This window comes from Saccostrea cucullata, unplaced genomic scaffold (assembly GCF_032062105.1).
Source record: "Saccostrea cucullata isolate Sc308-1 unplaced genomic scaffold, CSIRO_AGI_Scuc_v1 ctg10525, whole genome shotgun sequence".
NCBI classification, from domain to species: Eukaryota; Metazoa; Mollusca; class Bivalvia; order Ostreida; family Ostreidae; genus Saccostrea; species Saccostrea cuccullata.
The window spans coordinates 16,559-34,762 of NW_026921796.1; the positions used below are offsets into that span (position 1 = coordinate 16,559).

Genomic DNA, 18,204 nt, shown 5'->3' on the forward strand with positions numbered 1-18,204 from the left:
GTGGTCACGTTTTTTACCTACTACATTCTTGAAAAACTATTAATTTTAACTATGATTTAAGCTATGTGTTACCGTTAGGCAAAACAAAAGATATAGATATTGTACTTTGTTTGCATATCAATTCTCTTCTATTTCTACTTTGAGAAACAACCAAAAGCAATTAAAGAAAACTTGTAAGTAGACCTTGGATAATAAATGTTGTTTGACACCGAATTGCAACGAACCTACGACGTGACAATCCAAGTATCCCTTCACATTTCATTGTTCCTTATGTTACTTTCGTTAAAGCAAACGCTCAGCTGCCTCTGTAAACCCGTATTGCGAAATGTTGGAATTGACAGAGACCGCCGCCATTAAGATCACGCTTCAGACATTTGAATGTTAATATCTCGAGTTCGAATTCATCAATTTACAAACAAATTATATATTCAGCCTAATGAGAAATGTTTCTATCAACCATACTAATATGATTTGAAAATATTGAAAAACAAAAAAGTTTAAAAATTTAACTTTTTTTCTTTGCATGCCGTAACGACAGGAAGTAGAGACGACGTACAAAAGATCGCATCTTCGATAGTTCTTATCACGATCTATAATCCCTGAAAGTTCCACAGTGATATCTTTAACCGTTCTTTAGATTATCCAAGAACAAAATGTCAATTTAAAATCAGAAAATTGTCCGTAACTTGGCACCAGAAAGGAATTTCCAAAAAATCTCCAGGATATAGTATCTGCATATAGCAACACATTGTTCCTGCAAATTTCATAAAAATCCATGCAGTAGTCTTCGAGAAATCACGTGCATAAAATTTGATGGTCAGAAATATTATAACTATAATGAGCTCAGACAAGCTTCAACGCCTTTTGCGCTGGAAAGATATAGACTCAAAAAAGGAATTAAGCAATCCTTCCTCTACCTTCACTGAAAGTCTCAAGTCAATATCTTCTTTCGTTTTTTAGTGATTGCCCGGACAAGCTGACCCTTTTAAATTCAATAAATCGTCCATATCTCACGACCGAAAGTGACGACGTACTTATAAAAAATTTCCAATAAGGTTCAGACCAATATCTATCAGATCTGTAAGTTTCGTGAAAATCGGCCAAGCCGTTTCCGAGAACTCGCTCGCACAAAAATCGGTAAGAAAAAAAATAATAATAACTAGAGCCAAGCTCGTTGCAAAGCAACGAGTAGGTATTCAGTCCTGTTTGACCGGAAGTAGATTTAATTTTTAACAAAAGTGAGAAATAACGCCCAGATATTGCTTGAATTCTCTAAAGCTATGTTAATTAATGCAAAAATAAGCCATTTTTGCTACTTCCAGTGTGACCGGAAGTGACGACGACAGACGTAAAATAAATTTTTATTGTCCCAGAGACATCTGTTACCTAAAAACGTGTCAAAAACGGCTAAAATTCGGGTTTTCCGACAACTTCCGGTTTGGCCGGAAGTGACATCGCCGGACGAATTTTGACGACGCCAATAGATTAAGCTTGACATTTTGAACAACTTTGCTTCTTTGATGTATTACAAATTCTTTATAGATTTTTTAGATATAAAGAAAAAACTTTAGGCCCCTTCAGGCCCCTAAATTTAGGGGCTAGCCCTTTTTTCGAGATATCATTTGAAAGGTCTTGGAATTCTACACTTCTTTTGTTCAATATGTCTTAACAAAATATTTTCAGGTAAAAAATTATTGTCGAAAAGGTGTAAAAAATTTGAAATTCAAGAAACGACTATTTTCGGGCCATAGCGAGCGCCGACGTGCGTCATTTCCAGTAAATTTGATATACCTTATGCACCTTTCCAAACTTAGTTCTACCGAACCTCAAAGTTTGAAGTTTCTATCTAGAGCCGTTTTTCGAGAAAAATGTGGACAAAATGACCCTTAAAAATCAGAAAATCGACGATATCTCTAGACCAGAAGTGACGTCATCAAAACGGAAAAAAAAAACGCATAAGGTTCAAGTTATGTTCCATAAGTCCTGAAAGTTTCATAAAATTTTGTTTGGCCGTTTTCGAGAAATCGCGTGCACAAAATCGGTAAGAAAAAAAAAATAATAATAAAAGTGAAAAAGAAACCGAAGAAAAACAATAAGGTCTTCCGCTAAAGACGGAAGACCTTAATAATAGGGAAAAAGAAACCGAACGAAAACAATAAGGTCTTCCGCTAAAGACGGAAGACCTTAATAATAGGAAACCGACGGAAAACAATAAGGTCTTCCGAAGGAAGTCGGAAGACCTTAATTATATACTTTTTATCGTCTTCTTCGATTAGTTATTTGTTTAAATATGCAGAAGATTTTCATCAGGTACCCCTGTCTGCGTCATATTCTATAATTAAAGGTTGTACTATTAGACTAACACAAATGCAGGGAACATCATTAATGACTTTATGTACGCTTTGATGCAAAACTACCCGCTGAGGACGCATCACTGAATAGTCGTTTGAAATTAATCTTCCTGCATCGGTGTTTATTTACTTATGTTTGTATATAAAACTCCGAAGCGATACACGTGATAAATATTTTACGCTGTTAAATTCTAGCTATGTTGTATTTAATTTTTAAAACTTTTTAATACTATACTAAAATACTAAATTGAGATATTTTCGTGTGTAACATATTCTCTAAACGTCTGAACTTGATTTTAAACTGTCACCACGGTCTTTGTTCATTACCCTGTAAATAAGCCAGGTGTAACGTTGAATTTTGACCCGGATTGAAAATTGACCCAGGGGTCATTTTACAACGTTGAATAGTGAGACCAAAGGAGTTGAATTTAGACCCTAGTCTGTTGAAAACTGAGCCGGGTCGTGGAATTTTAATCATAAATCCGGTTCTAAATTCAACAGCATAATAACACATATTTATGACTTGGTTTTCACAACTGTGATTAGGAAGGGTGGGTCTTAGGATGGTTCCTCTTTTTTTGCAAAGTTAGACAGAGATAAAGGCATTGAACAATGTAAAATTGGTTTAGAACCCCCTTTTCAACAGGCACTTTACAGTGTAGCCAAAGAAAGAAGAGTAAGTGTGGTGTTAAAAAAAAAATTGGACCCCCCCCCCCCAAAATGAAATTTTCGGGTTTGGACTACGACGAGGGGTGTTCAATAATTAATGTCCTCGGTGCTCAGAAAAAAGCAATTGACGCTTTTCAATGATTTTTTTCTTTATGATTTTACTAATTAATCTCTAAAGTACATATCTGTAAAATTTTTAATCCAATTTCTGATCGTTTGTAGAACTCATTTTTGGGTACATGTATGACCCTTAGTAAACTGGAAAAAGGCAGATCCAATGATTTCCCGGACTTGTATCTTCCTTCTGAAAGGTGTTTTTTCCAAGTTTGGAAATAGAAACACGTCAAAAGGTCAAAGATCTGGCGAATATTGTTAATGTGAAAAAACATTGACTTTCTGTTTATCCCGAAACCCCCTTAACTCTTCAGGGCGTGCGGGTTTGGACGCTGTCTTAAAGAAATTCATTGTAGTGGATTCCTGATTTTGGGTTCTTTCTTCTAATAAACCTTTTGATTTTCTGGCCAAAAAAGTGCATTCTATACTCCTCCAGAAAGTAAACTGTCTCTCCCAATACGATTTTGAACAAGAATACCACTAATGTTTAAGAAAATTACATATAAATCTGTCTTTGTGCTCTTCCATACCTGTGCACCTGTCCGACATTCAACGTTTTTATCAAGTACATCTTATGATAATTTTTTTTAGGGTTTTAAGCAATAGATTCATGTTCCAATATCTGTTTGAAAATAAAACAAACGTGGATAACTACAATTACTGATATTTAAAAGTAATTGTTAAGAATCTCTTACACGCTGTCATTTTCACTCATTTTTCAAAATATAGGGTGAATTTTGAGTATCAAGCTTTTTTACCTTCAAACGTTTCTTAAATACAGTGTAAACTACCCCCGATGTGATGTCTATCAAATTTGCTATGTGTCTTAAAGTCAATTATGCATCATCAAATATTATTTGTTGATATTTGGCGAACAGTACATAAGTTGTTATAATATTTGTTGGCAAGGAGGGTACCCATTTTTGATGCCCATTATATAATTTATTATGATTGAAATCCACCTGCTCTTTTGTCTGTAAAACAGGTATTGGTTGCTGTAAATGGAACATATTTCAGTAAATATTTCTTTGGGATTTTTTCAAGTTTTACGGCAGCTTTAATGAAGCTTTCATTTTCACTCTAGTTCATTGAATCTGTACCATTCATTTATATTGCAGTGTCTCGAAAAGTCCTTGTTTCACAGCTTCTCATGTTGAAACTATGTGATGAAAAGTGGTCACATGAACTCTTATAAATTCATGAAAGATTCAATAATGAAAGTCAAGTTTAATGTCATATAATATCTGTAATGTATACATGTCATATAGTTCAGGACATTATTTATTGAACAGCCCTCGTAGTTTGGACAATGGACACTTTTTTCCTGGTAACTTTCTTCAGATTTGATTCTCTTTCTTTTTCAATTAGCCCCCCGGTCACGGTAGCCTAGTGGTAGAGCGTTCGCTTCGTGATCGGGAGGCCCGGGTTCGATTCTCGTTCCCTGCGCCGCGTCATACCGAAGATGTAAACAAAGGTAGTGACTGTTCCTTCGCCAAGCGCTCGACACTAGAAGTGAAAGTCACGGGTCTTTCGGATATGACCTTAAAAACGTAGGTCCCGTGTCACGGTAGGCGCTGGCACGATAAAGAACCCTCACTTCTCAAAGGCCTTGAGTGCCGAGCATGGAACAAAATTTGTAGCCCTCCACCGGCAGGTGGTGGCGTCTCCATATGAGTGAAAAATCTCGAGAGGGACCCAATATACAATCGATCACATGCTACAAGTTCGATCAGTAACACTGATCATTGATTTATTCAATTTAAGATTTTAACAGCAAAATCATGCAAGCACCAACTTTAAGCATAGTGTTTATTATATCCTCCCCCCAATAAATTGATTTTCATTTCAGGACACATTGTGCAGTCAGGGAGGTCTCATGTACAGTAATTTACATCTATTAGTTAATCAACATTTTTAGAATTTAATTCTACAATTTTATATCAAAATTAAATAGGGATAGGGAATCACTGTCTAAGTAAGTATATTGTATCATAAGCACATATATGCCAGTGACATCAACACTAGTGGCAAACGTGGGATAATTCATGCATAGTGCTTAGTATCGTTGATGCCATAGAATACTACACAGACTAGACAGTTAATTTACTTAAATGCAGTACATAAAACAGTTGTAAGCATGTATAAAACACATATGTATTTAGAATCCAGTCGATTTTTTTGACGTGTTGCATTCTTACCTTGTGCGAAAATATTGTAGTGACTTTGTTCTTGTTCCCCCTTTTCTAGCTGCATTTGGGATCTGGGCCAGGACAATGCTAAGCTAGGTCTCATATGCATCTTACATGTAGCTTTTGAACAGATGTTTTCGTGGGCAAAAATAATTTTTGTGGAACGAACGGTTGTAATCATCATCGAGTCCATGGAGTAACATGCACATTTTTACATTTCCGGAGGATCCAGAGTTTTTTTCAGGACATGAATTAGTGTTTCAAAGCGGCAAAAGAACTAAACGGTTACCGAGTCTCTAATCTGCTAATGACGCTTCACCATGTTTTACCCCTGACCTCGCTTGACCCCAACATCCGCCGCAATGCATTATTGGAATGTACAAGTCGAGAATAGGTCTAAATTTGAAGCCCTTCACGGGCATACGGTGACGTCTCCATATGAGTGAAAAATTCTCAAGAGGGACGTTAAACAATATACGATCGATCAATTAGCCCCCCCTTCCCGTCCCTCACTTCCAATTCGCTTCCGACACCGATGTAATCAATGCACACTTATTTCAGTAATTCAGTTATATGTTATATTCTTAGAATAAAACATTAAGAAAAAATACTTAAGATTTCAAAATTATATGTTTCTTTAAAATCGCAATATTTCGATTAATGTTTACTAGTATTTAACAAGAAGTACATTTGTATATGTAAATCCTGAATATTATTAAACTCAGTTACGCAAAATTCTATTTAGTTCAGAAATTTGTTTATTTATATTCGCTCTATATTAACAGCTCTTCATTTATTTTAATTTTAAAATTCGTATTATTAGCTATAGTATTTGGGAAATGGTGAGAGTTTAACGCATGATACACGCACGTTTAAATGCTTATTTAGTTGTGCACATTAATAACTCAAAATGTCCAACTTGAAAAACGATTTTTCGTTTCAAAATAAAACGTTTAGTGATATTTTGGCATAGTTAATCAAACAGTTTAAGAATAAACTTCACAATACATATTTGATTTGTTAAGTAGAGGATGAAAAAGGGGGGTAATTTCCTCTTTTGGAGATTAGTACCATGTGTATTTGAAGAACTTTTTTTTGTATTTGTGACTGAGCTGTTTACTTCATTTTTGTAGTTTTTTTTATCAAGAAAGTTCGTCTTAGATACACAACAATATTTGTAATTTAACCCCCCCCCAAAAAAAAAAAATCAACAGGATAGTTTGTACGGAATTTCCAAAGCGGCCCATCCATCGAATTAGAGAAAGTTGGGTTTTTTTTAAATTGACTAGTTTCTCTTTTTAGCTCACCTGAGCCAAGGCTCAAGTGAGCTTTTCTGATCAAAATTTGTCCGTCTTCTGTCGTTGTCGTCGGTGTAGTTGTCGTTGTTGTCATAAACTTTTCACATTTTCATCTTCTTCTCGAGAACCAGTGGGCCGATTTCAACCAAACTTGGCACAAAGTATCCTTGGGTGAAGGAGATTTTTTTTCAAAAGAAGGGCCACGCCCTTTTCCAAGGGGAGATAATCATAAATTTGTTAAAAATAAATGGAATTTTAAAATGGGCCAGGAAAGATGAAACGCATGTGGAAGCATCCTCAGGTAGTGTAAATTCAAGTTTGTGCAAATTATGACCCCCGGGGCAAGGTTGTGGCCAAAATGGCCGACCCAAGTTTTTCATAGGAATATAAAGGAAAAATCTTAAAAAATCTTCTTCTCCAGAACCACTGGCCCAGGAAAGATGAAACTCATGTGGAATCATCCTCAGGTAGTGTACATTCAAGTTTGTTCAAATCATGACCCATGGGGCAAGGGTGGGGCCAAAATGACCAACCCAAGTTTTACATAGGAATATAAAGGAAAAATCTTTAAAAAATCTTCTTCTCCAGAACCACTGGGCAAGGAAAGATGAAACTCATGTGAAATTATCCTCAGGTAGTGTAGATTCAAGTTTGTTCAAATCACGACCCCCTTGGCAAGGGTAGGGCCAAAATAGCCGACCCAAGTTTTACATAGGAATATATAGGAAAATCTAAAAAAAGATTTCTCAAGAACCACTAGGACAGGAAAGATGAAACTCATATGGAATCATCCTCAGATGTGTACATTCAAGTTTGTTCAAATCATGACCCTTGGGGCAAGGGTGGGGCCAAAATGGCTGACCCAAGTTTTACATAGGAATATATAAGAAAAATCTTTAAAAATCTTCTTCTCCAGAACCACTGGGCAAGGAAAGATGAAACTCATGTGAAATCATCCTCAGGTAGTGTAGATTCAAGTTTGTTCAAATCATGACCCCCGGGGCAAGGGTGGGGCCAAAATGGCCGACCCACGTTTTACATAGGAATATATAGGAAATATCTTTAAAAATCCTTCTGAAGATCCACAGGGCCAAGAAAGATGAAACTCGTGTGGAATCATCTTCAGGTAGTGTAGATTCAAGTTTGTTCAAATCATGACCCCCGTGGCTAGGGTGGGGTTGAAATGACCGACCCAAGTTTTACATAGGGATATATAGGGAAATCTTTTAAAATCTTCTTTTCAAGTGCTTCAAAGCTATGATTAGTGGTATTTATATGGAATCATCCTCAGGTAGTGTAGATTCTAGTTTGTTCAAATGATGAACGCCTGGAAGGGGGGGGGGGTAAATTCAAGCCCGATGTGCTCAGGTGAGCGCTGTGGCCCCTGGGCCTCTTGTTGTTTGCTTGTTTGTTTGTTTCGTTTAGCTTATTAATTTTTTGTAAGGTGTTTTGTCAAAATATTTCAGGGGGTTTTGACACCATTCCCCGCCTAAGACAAAAAAATCCAGGACTCTCTCTCTCTCTCTCTCTCTCTCTCTCTCTCTCTCTCTCTCTCTCTCTCTCTCTCTCTCTCTCTCTCTCTCTCTCTCTCTCTCTCTCTGTGTGTGTTCTTTGAAAAGGGATGCTCTTTTTAGTTTATATTAGTTGTTTAGTACAAGTTGCAGGGACGACATTTTTAATTGTTGGTATCAAACATGATGAGAAGTGTAGCTTCTTGTCCATCCCAGACTCTAACTCTTGTACTCATTCTCAAGGTTATGCTCTGAAGAATTTTTAGGCTGAGACAGGCTACTGACAGATAAGTTTGTTACACTGATTTTTTTTTTACAAAAATAACCTATAATATATGGATTCAGTTTAACCGATGTCTTCTTCTAATTTTTAGGCTATAAATTTTGTTAATTTTTATGCTAAATTGACTAGATGGGATTTCGAGGATTCTATGTCTCTATTCATTATCATAGTTTTGTAGTTATTTATGGATGCTATGGATTTTAGAAAGTATTGTCAAAAAATGAAGTCCCAATGCTTGAAAATAAGTAAAATCGTGTACATATATACATGGGATGATAGGTTTATTTCTCTTATTCCTGAAAGGGAAAAATTGAAACCAAAATATAAATAAAGAGATAATGATGAATATGTAAAACAATTCCCAATTCATAAAATTCATAAAATGTTGAAACTCTGAGGTGGGGGTCAATATTCAACAGGGTCAATTTTCAATTTATTGAGGTCATAGGGGTTAAGACAAAAAATATCAAGCTGTTGAAAAATGACGCCGGGTATAAATTCAACGACTTTTGGTCTCAATTTTCAATGGAGAAAAAACACCCTCGGTTCAAAATTCAACGATGAAAAATGAACCTCGGGTCAATTTTCAACGTAACACCGGCTTTCAATACTGGCTGATGCTAATTTATAAACAAGCTGTTTCTGATAATCTCAAAGTTAGAAGAAGTATTTTAATATTGATTTTTAATAAAAAGTTCCATTGATCATTACCTATAGTTTTTATAAACAAAATACTTAAAGCCTAGAATATACCGTGTTTGCTCTGCTGTTATTTTGTATATTGTTTAATGGACGTTGAGATTGAATACTGTTCGTTATCTCCATATCCTTCTTGTTTTAATGTTGGCATTACTATTAATATGCTTCGAATTCTTAAATGCTGTGCACCATTTAAGCTTACAATGTTTAAAATAACAGATGATACGCGACAACAAATTATGAAACATCTAAATATGTTTTCAGTAAGAAGACCTATGGATCACAGATATTATGAAAAAAATAAAACTGATTTTGAAAAGAAGACTCTGACTTTGTTTGACTTTGGGGGCCAGTGTGCGTACTACGCCTGTCACCAGATTTACCTGACCAGGAGAGCTTTCTATGTTGTGGTGGTGGACGCCTCTAAACGTCTTGACCAGAAGGTGGATAAGAAAGTGTGTGACCAAGGCGGTAGTGTTTTTTCTGGATGGACATATGGAGGTATAAATTTTTCTGACTGAATATTTTTTTTCTTATTTTTGTTTATACTTATATATAAATGTGTATAAAATTGCATAATATTCCTAAAAATATATGACATAATACTTTTAAAAAGCAAACCATGACCATAACTTTTAAAGAGTTAGGACTAGAGTGTTTCATACTTTACATATTTATACCCCCGCTCTGAAGGAGAGGGGGGGGTATACTGTTTTACCCTTGTGTGTCTGTCTGTCTGTCCGTCCGTCCGTCTGTCTGTCTAGCTGTCAAGTTGTCCGTGTGTCTGTCCGTAACAAATTTTTGTCGCATTTTTCTCAGCAACTACTCATCCTAGATGCTTGAAATTTTAACACAATCTTCTATGAGGCATGTCATATAGTGGATTAAATTTTTGATAAAATTCGACCTCAACTTGTTTGTCTGTGCGTCTGTCCGTTTCATACATAACAAATTTTCGTCACAGTTTTTTCAGCAACTACTCATCGTAAATGCTTGAAATTTTATTATACTCTTTGTTGATGCATGCCATATAGTGGGATTAAGTTTGATATGAATCTGATGTTATCTTCATATTTTCTGTGCATCTGCCTATAATTGAACTTGTGTATGTTAACATCATAGTGCTTATTTACATTAGAGCGGAGGTATTACTTGTGAGCATTGGCTCACAGATTTCTTATTGATTCTTATGACAAGACCTTTCATTTGATAACAATAACTTTGACCCTTTGACCTTGACCTTGGAGTTTGACATACTTTTTTAAGAAATTAAACGTTGACCATAACTTCTGAACGGTTAGGACTCGGGCTGTCATGCTCTACATAAGTATTTTATGTGGTATGACCTTCCATTTGATACTAATTACATTGACCTTTTGACCTTGACCTTTGAGATTTTTGTACTTATTAAAAAAATTATCATTAGCTTACTTTCACATTTCTTAATTGTTTTCCAGTGAGAATATCCTACTTTTGGTAAAAATTAATTAAATCTACAGTTAAGAAAAGCTTAATCTTTGCTATTTTGCCACACGGGGGCATCAGTGTTTTACAAACACATCTTGTTTTTTATCTGTTAAACTTAATAACGATATAAATTTTCACTTTACAAATATGCTTGTGTGAGGGGAATTCAAGTTGTTATCATTTCATAACCTTCTGAATAAAAGCTTTTTTTTAATTGACACCTGTTTTAGGTCTTCTAAGTCAGGTAAATTTTGCTAACTGTTTAAGTCCGACGTCGTCCGTCGACAATTAATAATCTGTCGTAAATATTTGATTGTTTCAGTTTCTCTGGAACGCGCTAAAATAATTTTGACCAACGGCATCCATGCAAAATTTTCCTTAAAAAAAAAAAGCTTACAGAAGAACAACACCCCGAAGTATAAGGACGTTCAATCCTGATAATTTGAGCGTATTTTGGTCAGGTCCTTTATTTTTAAAATTATACATCATGTTTAAGTTCTAACAATAAAACTGAATTCTACAATGTAAATTAAACTATATTTAATGAAAAAACTGCGATTATACTCATTCAAGTAGAATAAAGCTAGGAACTATATTTTATGGCGGAAGGTTTTTTAGACGAAAATGATTAGTTTTTTTCTATTTGAACTATAACAGCACTATTAGTTTTGGATTCCTATTTTTCCATGCTGGCTGCACACAAAGCTGTTTTTTGCAGTGAAATATGTTTTGCTGGTTCTGAAATATCTATTAAATTATTTCTTATGAATTCTATCAACTAATTGTGACAAATACAGTAAATATATTCTGAAAATACGGGAAAAAATTGAGCCAATTTTAACGTAAAATTGACACGTTTTTAGTCATATCTGAAAATGTACATCTAAACATCGTATACCCCCACCCTCACTGTTCATGTTCTTTTCTATATATTCAAGATAACTTTGACCTATTTGCTTAAAATCAGAAAAAGTTTAAGACTTTATAAATATTTTTCTTGCTTATTAAAATTTCAATGCCGGAAAAATCACATTTAACATGTTTTATTAGTGCAGAAAGGTCAAATTATTGATTATGCGTGGTAATTTGAAACATTTTCTTGTCACAATTTTTAAGTGTCTTTATTTAAACAAATTAGTGTTCATTTTGTTTCACGCTTTAATTGGATAAATTTATTGGAGCGAAAACGTCGAAGATGTAATTTTTGATTAAGATACAAGTGTTTTGAATTTTATATATGTGAACCGAGATTTTTCGTAAAACCATACTTAACTCGGGGTTTTGGCAGCAATTTGATTTTCCATCTATTTTAGAAGGCACTTTCCATCTGTACAAATCTTATGTTATAAAATATACAGATTATTGCTATTCTGTTGCATTATTTTTGTCACAAATGACAGAGGAAAGGCTGACCCGGATAAGTATATACATGTAGCTGCCTGTCTTCAAAAGAGAATAAAATCGACAATTAGTATAACTGTTTTAGTATCTTAAATCCATATGAATTTCACAAAATATTAATGATTTTTGCTTTTAAACTCCATTTTATGTATCTTGTAAATGCCGTCTAAGGCAACTTCTCTTTGCACGACATGATCAATTCTAAATTAATATATGACGTCATCGGTAGTAGATTTTAATCAAAATGACAGATATTATTTATTTTTTATTAATGTCTACACGTTTCTATTCATTTTATAATGTTAGATTACATCTCTAAATACGAATATTACAAAAACTTGTATTCTAAAATTGACGTCATTTGTTTACTATTTGACGTCATAATGTGCACTGATTTAGTGAAGGTAGAATATTTTGTATGCTTCCTTATTACCCCTGCATTAATTTCAGGGCCCCTAGGTCAGCGATACTTGGGGGACGGGTTGCAAATTCTAAAAGGAAATTGATGCTTTGAAATCTGCTCTTTGGTATCAATCAATTGTTATTAAGAATTTTTTTTACGATAAAATTCCAAAATTTTAAACTGTGGTTAAATGGTTCCTGTGGGATAGGGTGCACAACAGCTAGGTTATAAAGTGGAAATACATTTTCTTTTAGATACTCTGGTCTACCTCTGGGTATTTAGTAACCAGAGTCAGCATGCTTAGTGCATAGTTATGATAAGCAACGGTCCCTCTGATTTTTGAAATTGTGAATATTATGGTTTAAGCACCAAATCCATTTGTTCGAAAGCTGTTACATGATACACAGGTGACCTGTTTTTGCTTTTAATGTTGTCAATTATTGCAATCCCCAGTGCTACAGTTCTAACAATTTCGGTGTAATTATAAGAAAATCTCCGATTTCTTTATATTTGAATTATTTTGACAAAAAATATCCAATTTTTTTTCTTTAGACTACTTTGTGTTCTGGATCAAGTCTATACACACCTACTGTGGTTCTGAAAATGACAATGAAAAAGATCAAAAGCCCATAGTTATGATTGCAGCTACTCACTGGAAAAAAAGGAACAGACAGTTTAAGGTGAACGTGTTTGATATAAGGCAACTGTATTTCATTTAAAAGACATACTGTGCACGTGGTTTCATCAAAATTCGTTGAGCACCAATTTTCGTGGTTTTCGTTGTTGAGCAGATCCACGAATTCAAATGTTAATTGAATTACGGAAGATGACATTTATTTTTATTATATACCTAATGTGTATCACTCAATTTTACTGTTGAATTTACGCTATCACGTGACGTCGTGATCCGATTTTCCGGATCACCAACATGTTGTTTTCTGAATCCATATCACCACTCTCTGAAACTGATGACGTAGTACGCAGAAATATGACGTTATTTGTTTTGCGCGTTAAAAAGTCCCTTATTGTTATGCTTTGTTTAATCGATTAATATTATACAATTGATCTCTAACGGTTTATTTTAATATATTTAGCCAGTTATAAGGGGGTATATAATAAATTTATCATTATATCATTAACTTTATCCGAAGAGCCGTACCACGTCTCGTTGACAGGCGCGGATCATCAGATCACGCTCGCCGCTTCGCGTCTCGTTTTATTTGACGATCCGAGCCTGTCAACTCGACGTGATACGACCCTTCGGATCAAGTTACTGTTATAATAATATATATATATCTAATAAATTACGTATGTTATAACGCACTTTGAAAAATTACGCACTTTAAATACTTTTTTCAAAGTTAGTTAAAATTTGAGACCAAGCTAACGCATTTTGAAAAAATATTTTTTTTTTTCAAATTGCGTTAATATCGACCATATTAACGCACTTTGAAAAAATGTAAAGATTAATCGATATTCCTTCAAATAAACGGTATGATAAATAACAGATCCTGGTTGATAACTTTTTTTATGATAAAGTCACTGTAGGACCTGAGATATTGACGTTTTAAATATTTAAGGTATTGATAAAATAAAAAGAAAACTAAAAGGTCTTGAAAAAAAGAGTGACGATTGTTTAAGTTCATTAATTCGTTTCTTCTTTTTTTTTTTATTCTAGTCTTTGATAAGTAGATGTAAAGGTGTATAGGGGGCACTAACAGAGGACAGCTTCAAGCAACTTAGCATTTATCATAATAAAAAGGGGTCAATTTGATTGTTCAAAACTATGAAAATTCTTTCTCTCTCATACGTTTTATTGTACTTAAAAATTTCTAGTTTCCATCTGTTTTAATTAACTCATTTATAATTGAAAGTTTTCAACGTCATACCATTTAGGTAAATACATAATTATATGAATGCTTTGAGTATAGCATAGACATAGAGACTGGGCGAAGGGCCAGGGGAGGGGATGGGGGGGTAAGCCCCCCCCCCCCCCCACTTATTTTGGAAAGATATATACATTGATAAGGATTGAAAATGCAGCGTACTCTTTTTCAGGTTTATTGCTCCCCTCCCCCGTTTGTTACCGACACCTATGTATTGGAAAGATAAAGATTTGGTCGTAGGGATCTTATACCCGTCTTCTCCTCTTTTTGACGGGAGTAAAATCAATTCATTTTTGAGGTTAGGGTATAGGCTTAGTTTTTTGAAAGATATAAATAACAAATAAAATCTTTTCATGACTAAAATATGATTGTTTTTTTCAAAGTGCGTTAAGTGTCTCATGGTAAAATACATTGATGTAGACTCTTAACGCACTTTGAAAAATATTTTCAAAGTGCGTTGAGTTGGTCTCAAATTTAACGCACTTTGAAAAAAAAATTTCAAATTGCTTAATTTTTTCAAAGTGCGTTGCCTCATACGTATCCTCGAAAACGTATGTTTTACAAAATCCACGAAAATTCATGCCAACGAAAATTTCGAAACCACATGCACAGTATAATGAATAATTTGGGGTTTTTTAGCTTTAGGTGAATTAGTTCTTATTTTACCTTAACATCGAGTGAATAAATGTTATAGAAGAGATAAAGTTGAAATTTATATAATTAATTTAGGCATTTGATGGCTTTATATTTTAGTGTATTGTCTTGTCAGTCGAATTAGTTTGTCCCGATGTAGATCACTGGGAAACACACAGATCGATGTCCCTGATTATATTTTTGGAATACTTAAATTGATTCAGGATTATTCTAAAATCAACATAATAAAGGATGATCACATTGCCCTTTTAACAGAAAGCCAAATTACATGTACTATAACCATTTTTAAAGTAATGGAAAGTTAATGTTTTATTAATGCAGGATAAAAAGGAATTGATGGAGAGTTTGCAGTGTAAGTTACCAGAGTCATCTCGTTTATCACAGTATATCGAAGAAAATAACGTTTATTGTGTAGATTTAACGTTACCTCTCCATGATTTGGAGAAAAGCCTTTTCAACATAGCTTCCGATCAACGATGGAGTGAACAAATTCCAAAAGAGTGGTCTATCTTTGGAAAAGAAATCTATCAGAAAAGAATCTTACAAAGAATACTGAAGATTTTTGAAATAACAAAGGAAGTACAAAAGATTACAAATAAAGGACAGAATGTTCCTACAAAAGTTGAAAAGACAAAGGAAAACCTAGATATGCTAAGATATTATCACGATGCTGGGAAAGCTTTATATTTTAATGAAAACGGACTGAATGAAAACATTATTATTGATGTACAATGGTTTATTGACGCCTTCAAACATATCATCACAGACGAGATACATTTCAGAGGTATTCCTGGGACTCAGAGGGAGTGGAATGAGTATTATAATACTGGAAGATTGCGAGACGGACTTCTGATTGAGATCTGGAAACATAAAGATAAAGAGTTGTTTGATTCCTTAAAGAAACAAAATAAAAACTACCGTATTAGAGAGGGATCTTTTGAGCAAGATGAACTCTATTTACAATGTCACAAGAAATCACTTCTCAATTTTATGCAGAGACTTGGATTACTGGCTGCTGGTGGAGAATCCCACTATGTCCCGTGCATGAATCGTAAGAAAATAGAAAAAGAATTTCTGAACCTCATCAAAGAATCGAAGAGTAAATCATCTGTCCTTATTTATCAGTTTGAGTTTCTGCCATTTTTCTTGTTTTTTCGGCTTGTTGTTGCTTGTATCCAAGAAAATGGTTGGAATGTCCCACAAAATCAAGGAACATCTTGCCTCTACAAAAATGCTGCCTTGTTTTCCTATATGGAATACAACATTCTTTTATCCGTCACAGAGGAATCTATACAGCTTCAAGTATTTTGCCCGATAAAAGGACCTACTTTGGAAACAGAAAAAACATGTTTAATTCAAGGAAGAATAGAAGAGCTTTTAAATGATTTAGCAGGAACATTTCATAGAAAAATACAGTATGAAAGAGGCTTTAGATGTCGAATGGACAAAAAAAGAACGATTGCTATTGATATTAAGGACCATTTCCTACCTGCTAAAGACATTCCAAATAGAGTCCTTCAAATGATGTGTCCTTTGCATTCGATTAAAAAACGGCATATCATTGATACAACTGAACTAACCAGATATTGGAAATTGTAGAGAAAGACATCATGATCACCCAATAGTAACGATTTGAAAGAATTCCAAACGTTGCATTTTCTAATACTTCAGAAAATTATATTCATCGTATACATGTTTTCCCTTTTTGTCTAAGGTTCGAAAAACTTTTTAAATGCTTTTATATTTGAATATCTTGCATTTTTTGCTCAGTCAACGGCTTAGAATGTGCATTTTTATTTATACTGGTATTCAGTGTTTTGGTATATCATTAGCAATTTAATCTCAAATTACTCTTCACTAAGAATCTGTACACATACATGAACTGTGCCTTGTATATTTTAAGTCTTTTAGATTAACGCAATATGCTTACAGATATATGCTGGAATTATTTGTTATTCTTACTTACCATACTATTGAAAAGAGGATACTTCCTATATGCTAAAATCTACATATGTATACAATGTGTGAACTCGGTAATGATAAAAGTGATATGTACCAATAAACGAGGAATTTTTAGAAATAGACAACGAATGATTGCAGCAGAGTTAATGCTCATTTCTCTAATAATACGCAACGAACCTGTGTAGAAAGGGTCGTGTCTTTAATCTAAATATGCAGATTTCATTTGCAGTGGTTAGAGCTTCTGATCTCTAGAGTAAAACCGTTCACGATAGCTCAGTCGATAGAGCGCTCGCTTTGTGATCGGGAGGTCGTGAGTTCGTTTCTCGGCCGCGACTGACCTAGTCGTAAAAATTGATAGTAACTGTTCATTCGCCATGCGCTCGGCACTTTGAAGTGAAAGTTGCGAGACCTTCGAATGAGATCTTAAAAACCGAGGTCCCGTGTCAGCGGCAGGCGTTGGCACGACAAAGATCCCTCACTGCTCAATGGCCCTTAGTGTCGCGTAAAGGTCAAAATTTGAGGGACGTTAAACAATACACAATCAATCAATCAATGAATCTCTAGAGTAAAACAGTGAGGAGATGATCCTTACGTCGCGGGTTCGAATCCCACTGTGGGATGTGGAGACCGGTCCTTCGGATGAAGCCTCGTGTAACATTAGTTGCTTGCAAGAAAAAGACCCCTCTCTGCCCCAAGACCCTGAGTTTCGAGTATATGGCAAAATTTGCAGCTTTCCACGGGCAAGTGTTGGCGTCAGCATATGAATGAAACATTCTCCATTCTCGAGTGGGACGTTAAACTACATACAAACAATTAATCAATATCGTAATTTCTATAAATAAAATGCTTTTGCTTTTCATATAAAATCGTTAAATAGCTAAATAGCAAAAATATACAATGTGAGAATATGAGGCAGATCAACTGGCATTTTAATATCAAAATTACAACAATTCCTTTGACTTAATTAGCATAATACATTTATATATGTTTAGAATAAATAAAATAATAGAGAAGACAATGTTTTGGTTTTCATTTGTCCTGAACATTCAAAATGTTTAGAAACCGGTATTAGCTGACGGTACGATTGTGATAAAAAAAAAGAATGAAAGAATGCGGTATGAAGAGGGACCATATTTTTAATATGAAACGTAATTAACTAATTAATATTGATCAATTTTCTATTTCAAACAGAAAAAGGTCCACAAATGACTCAGGAAACAGTGTCCACAACCTTTGTTAAATTTTATTTTCAGATATCGTATATATATACAAGGGCAAATTCATTGAAACTAGGATCCACAATTAGAAGAAGGTATT

The 18,204-nt window shown here is 34.4% G+C and overlaps 1 protein-coding gene across 1 annotated transcript in view; it reads left to right on the forward strand.

Moving 5' to 3' along the window:
• Nucleotides 1-17,141, forward strand: part of LOC134260725 (probable serine/threonine-protein kinase pats1) — a gene marked incomplete at its 5' end in the record, with an annotated part of 29,543 nt that extends 12,402 nt beyond the window's left edge. The window contains 3 exons of the mRNA XM_062743273.1: nucleotides 9,379-9,615; nucleotides 12,938-13,065; nucleotides 15,247-17,141. Of these exons, the coding sequence (XP_062599257.1) occupies nucleotides 9,379-9,615; nucleotides 12,938-13,065; nucleotides 15,247-16,524 (1,643 nt within the window). The remainder of the gene's footprint in view (nucleotides 1-9,378; nucleotides 9,616-12,937; nucleotides 13,066-15,246) is intronic.
• Between the last annotated feature and the right edge of the window lie 1,063 nt (nucleotides 17,142-18,204).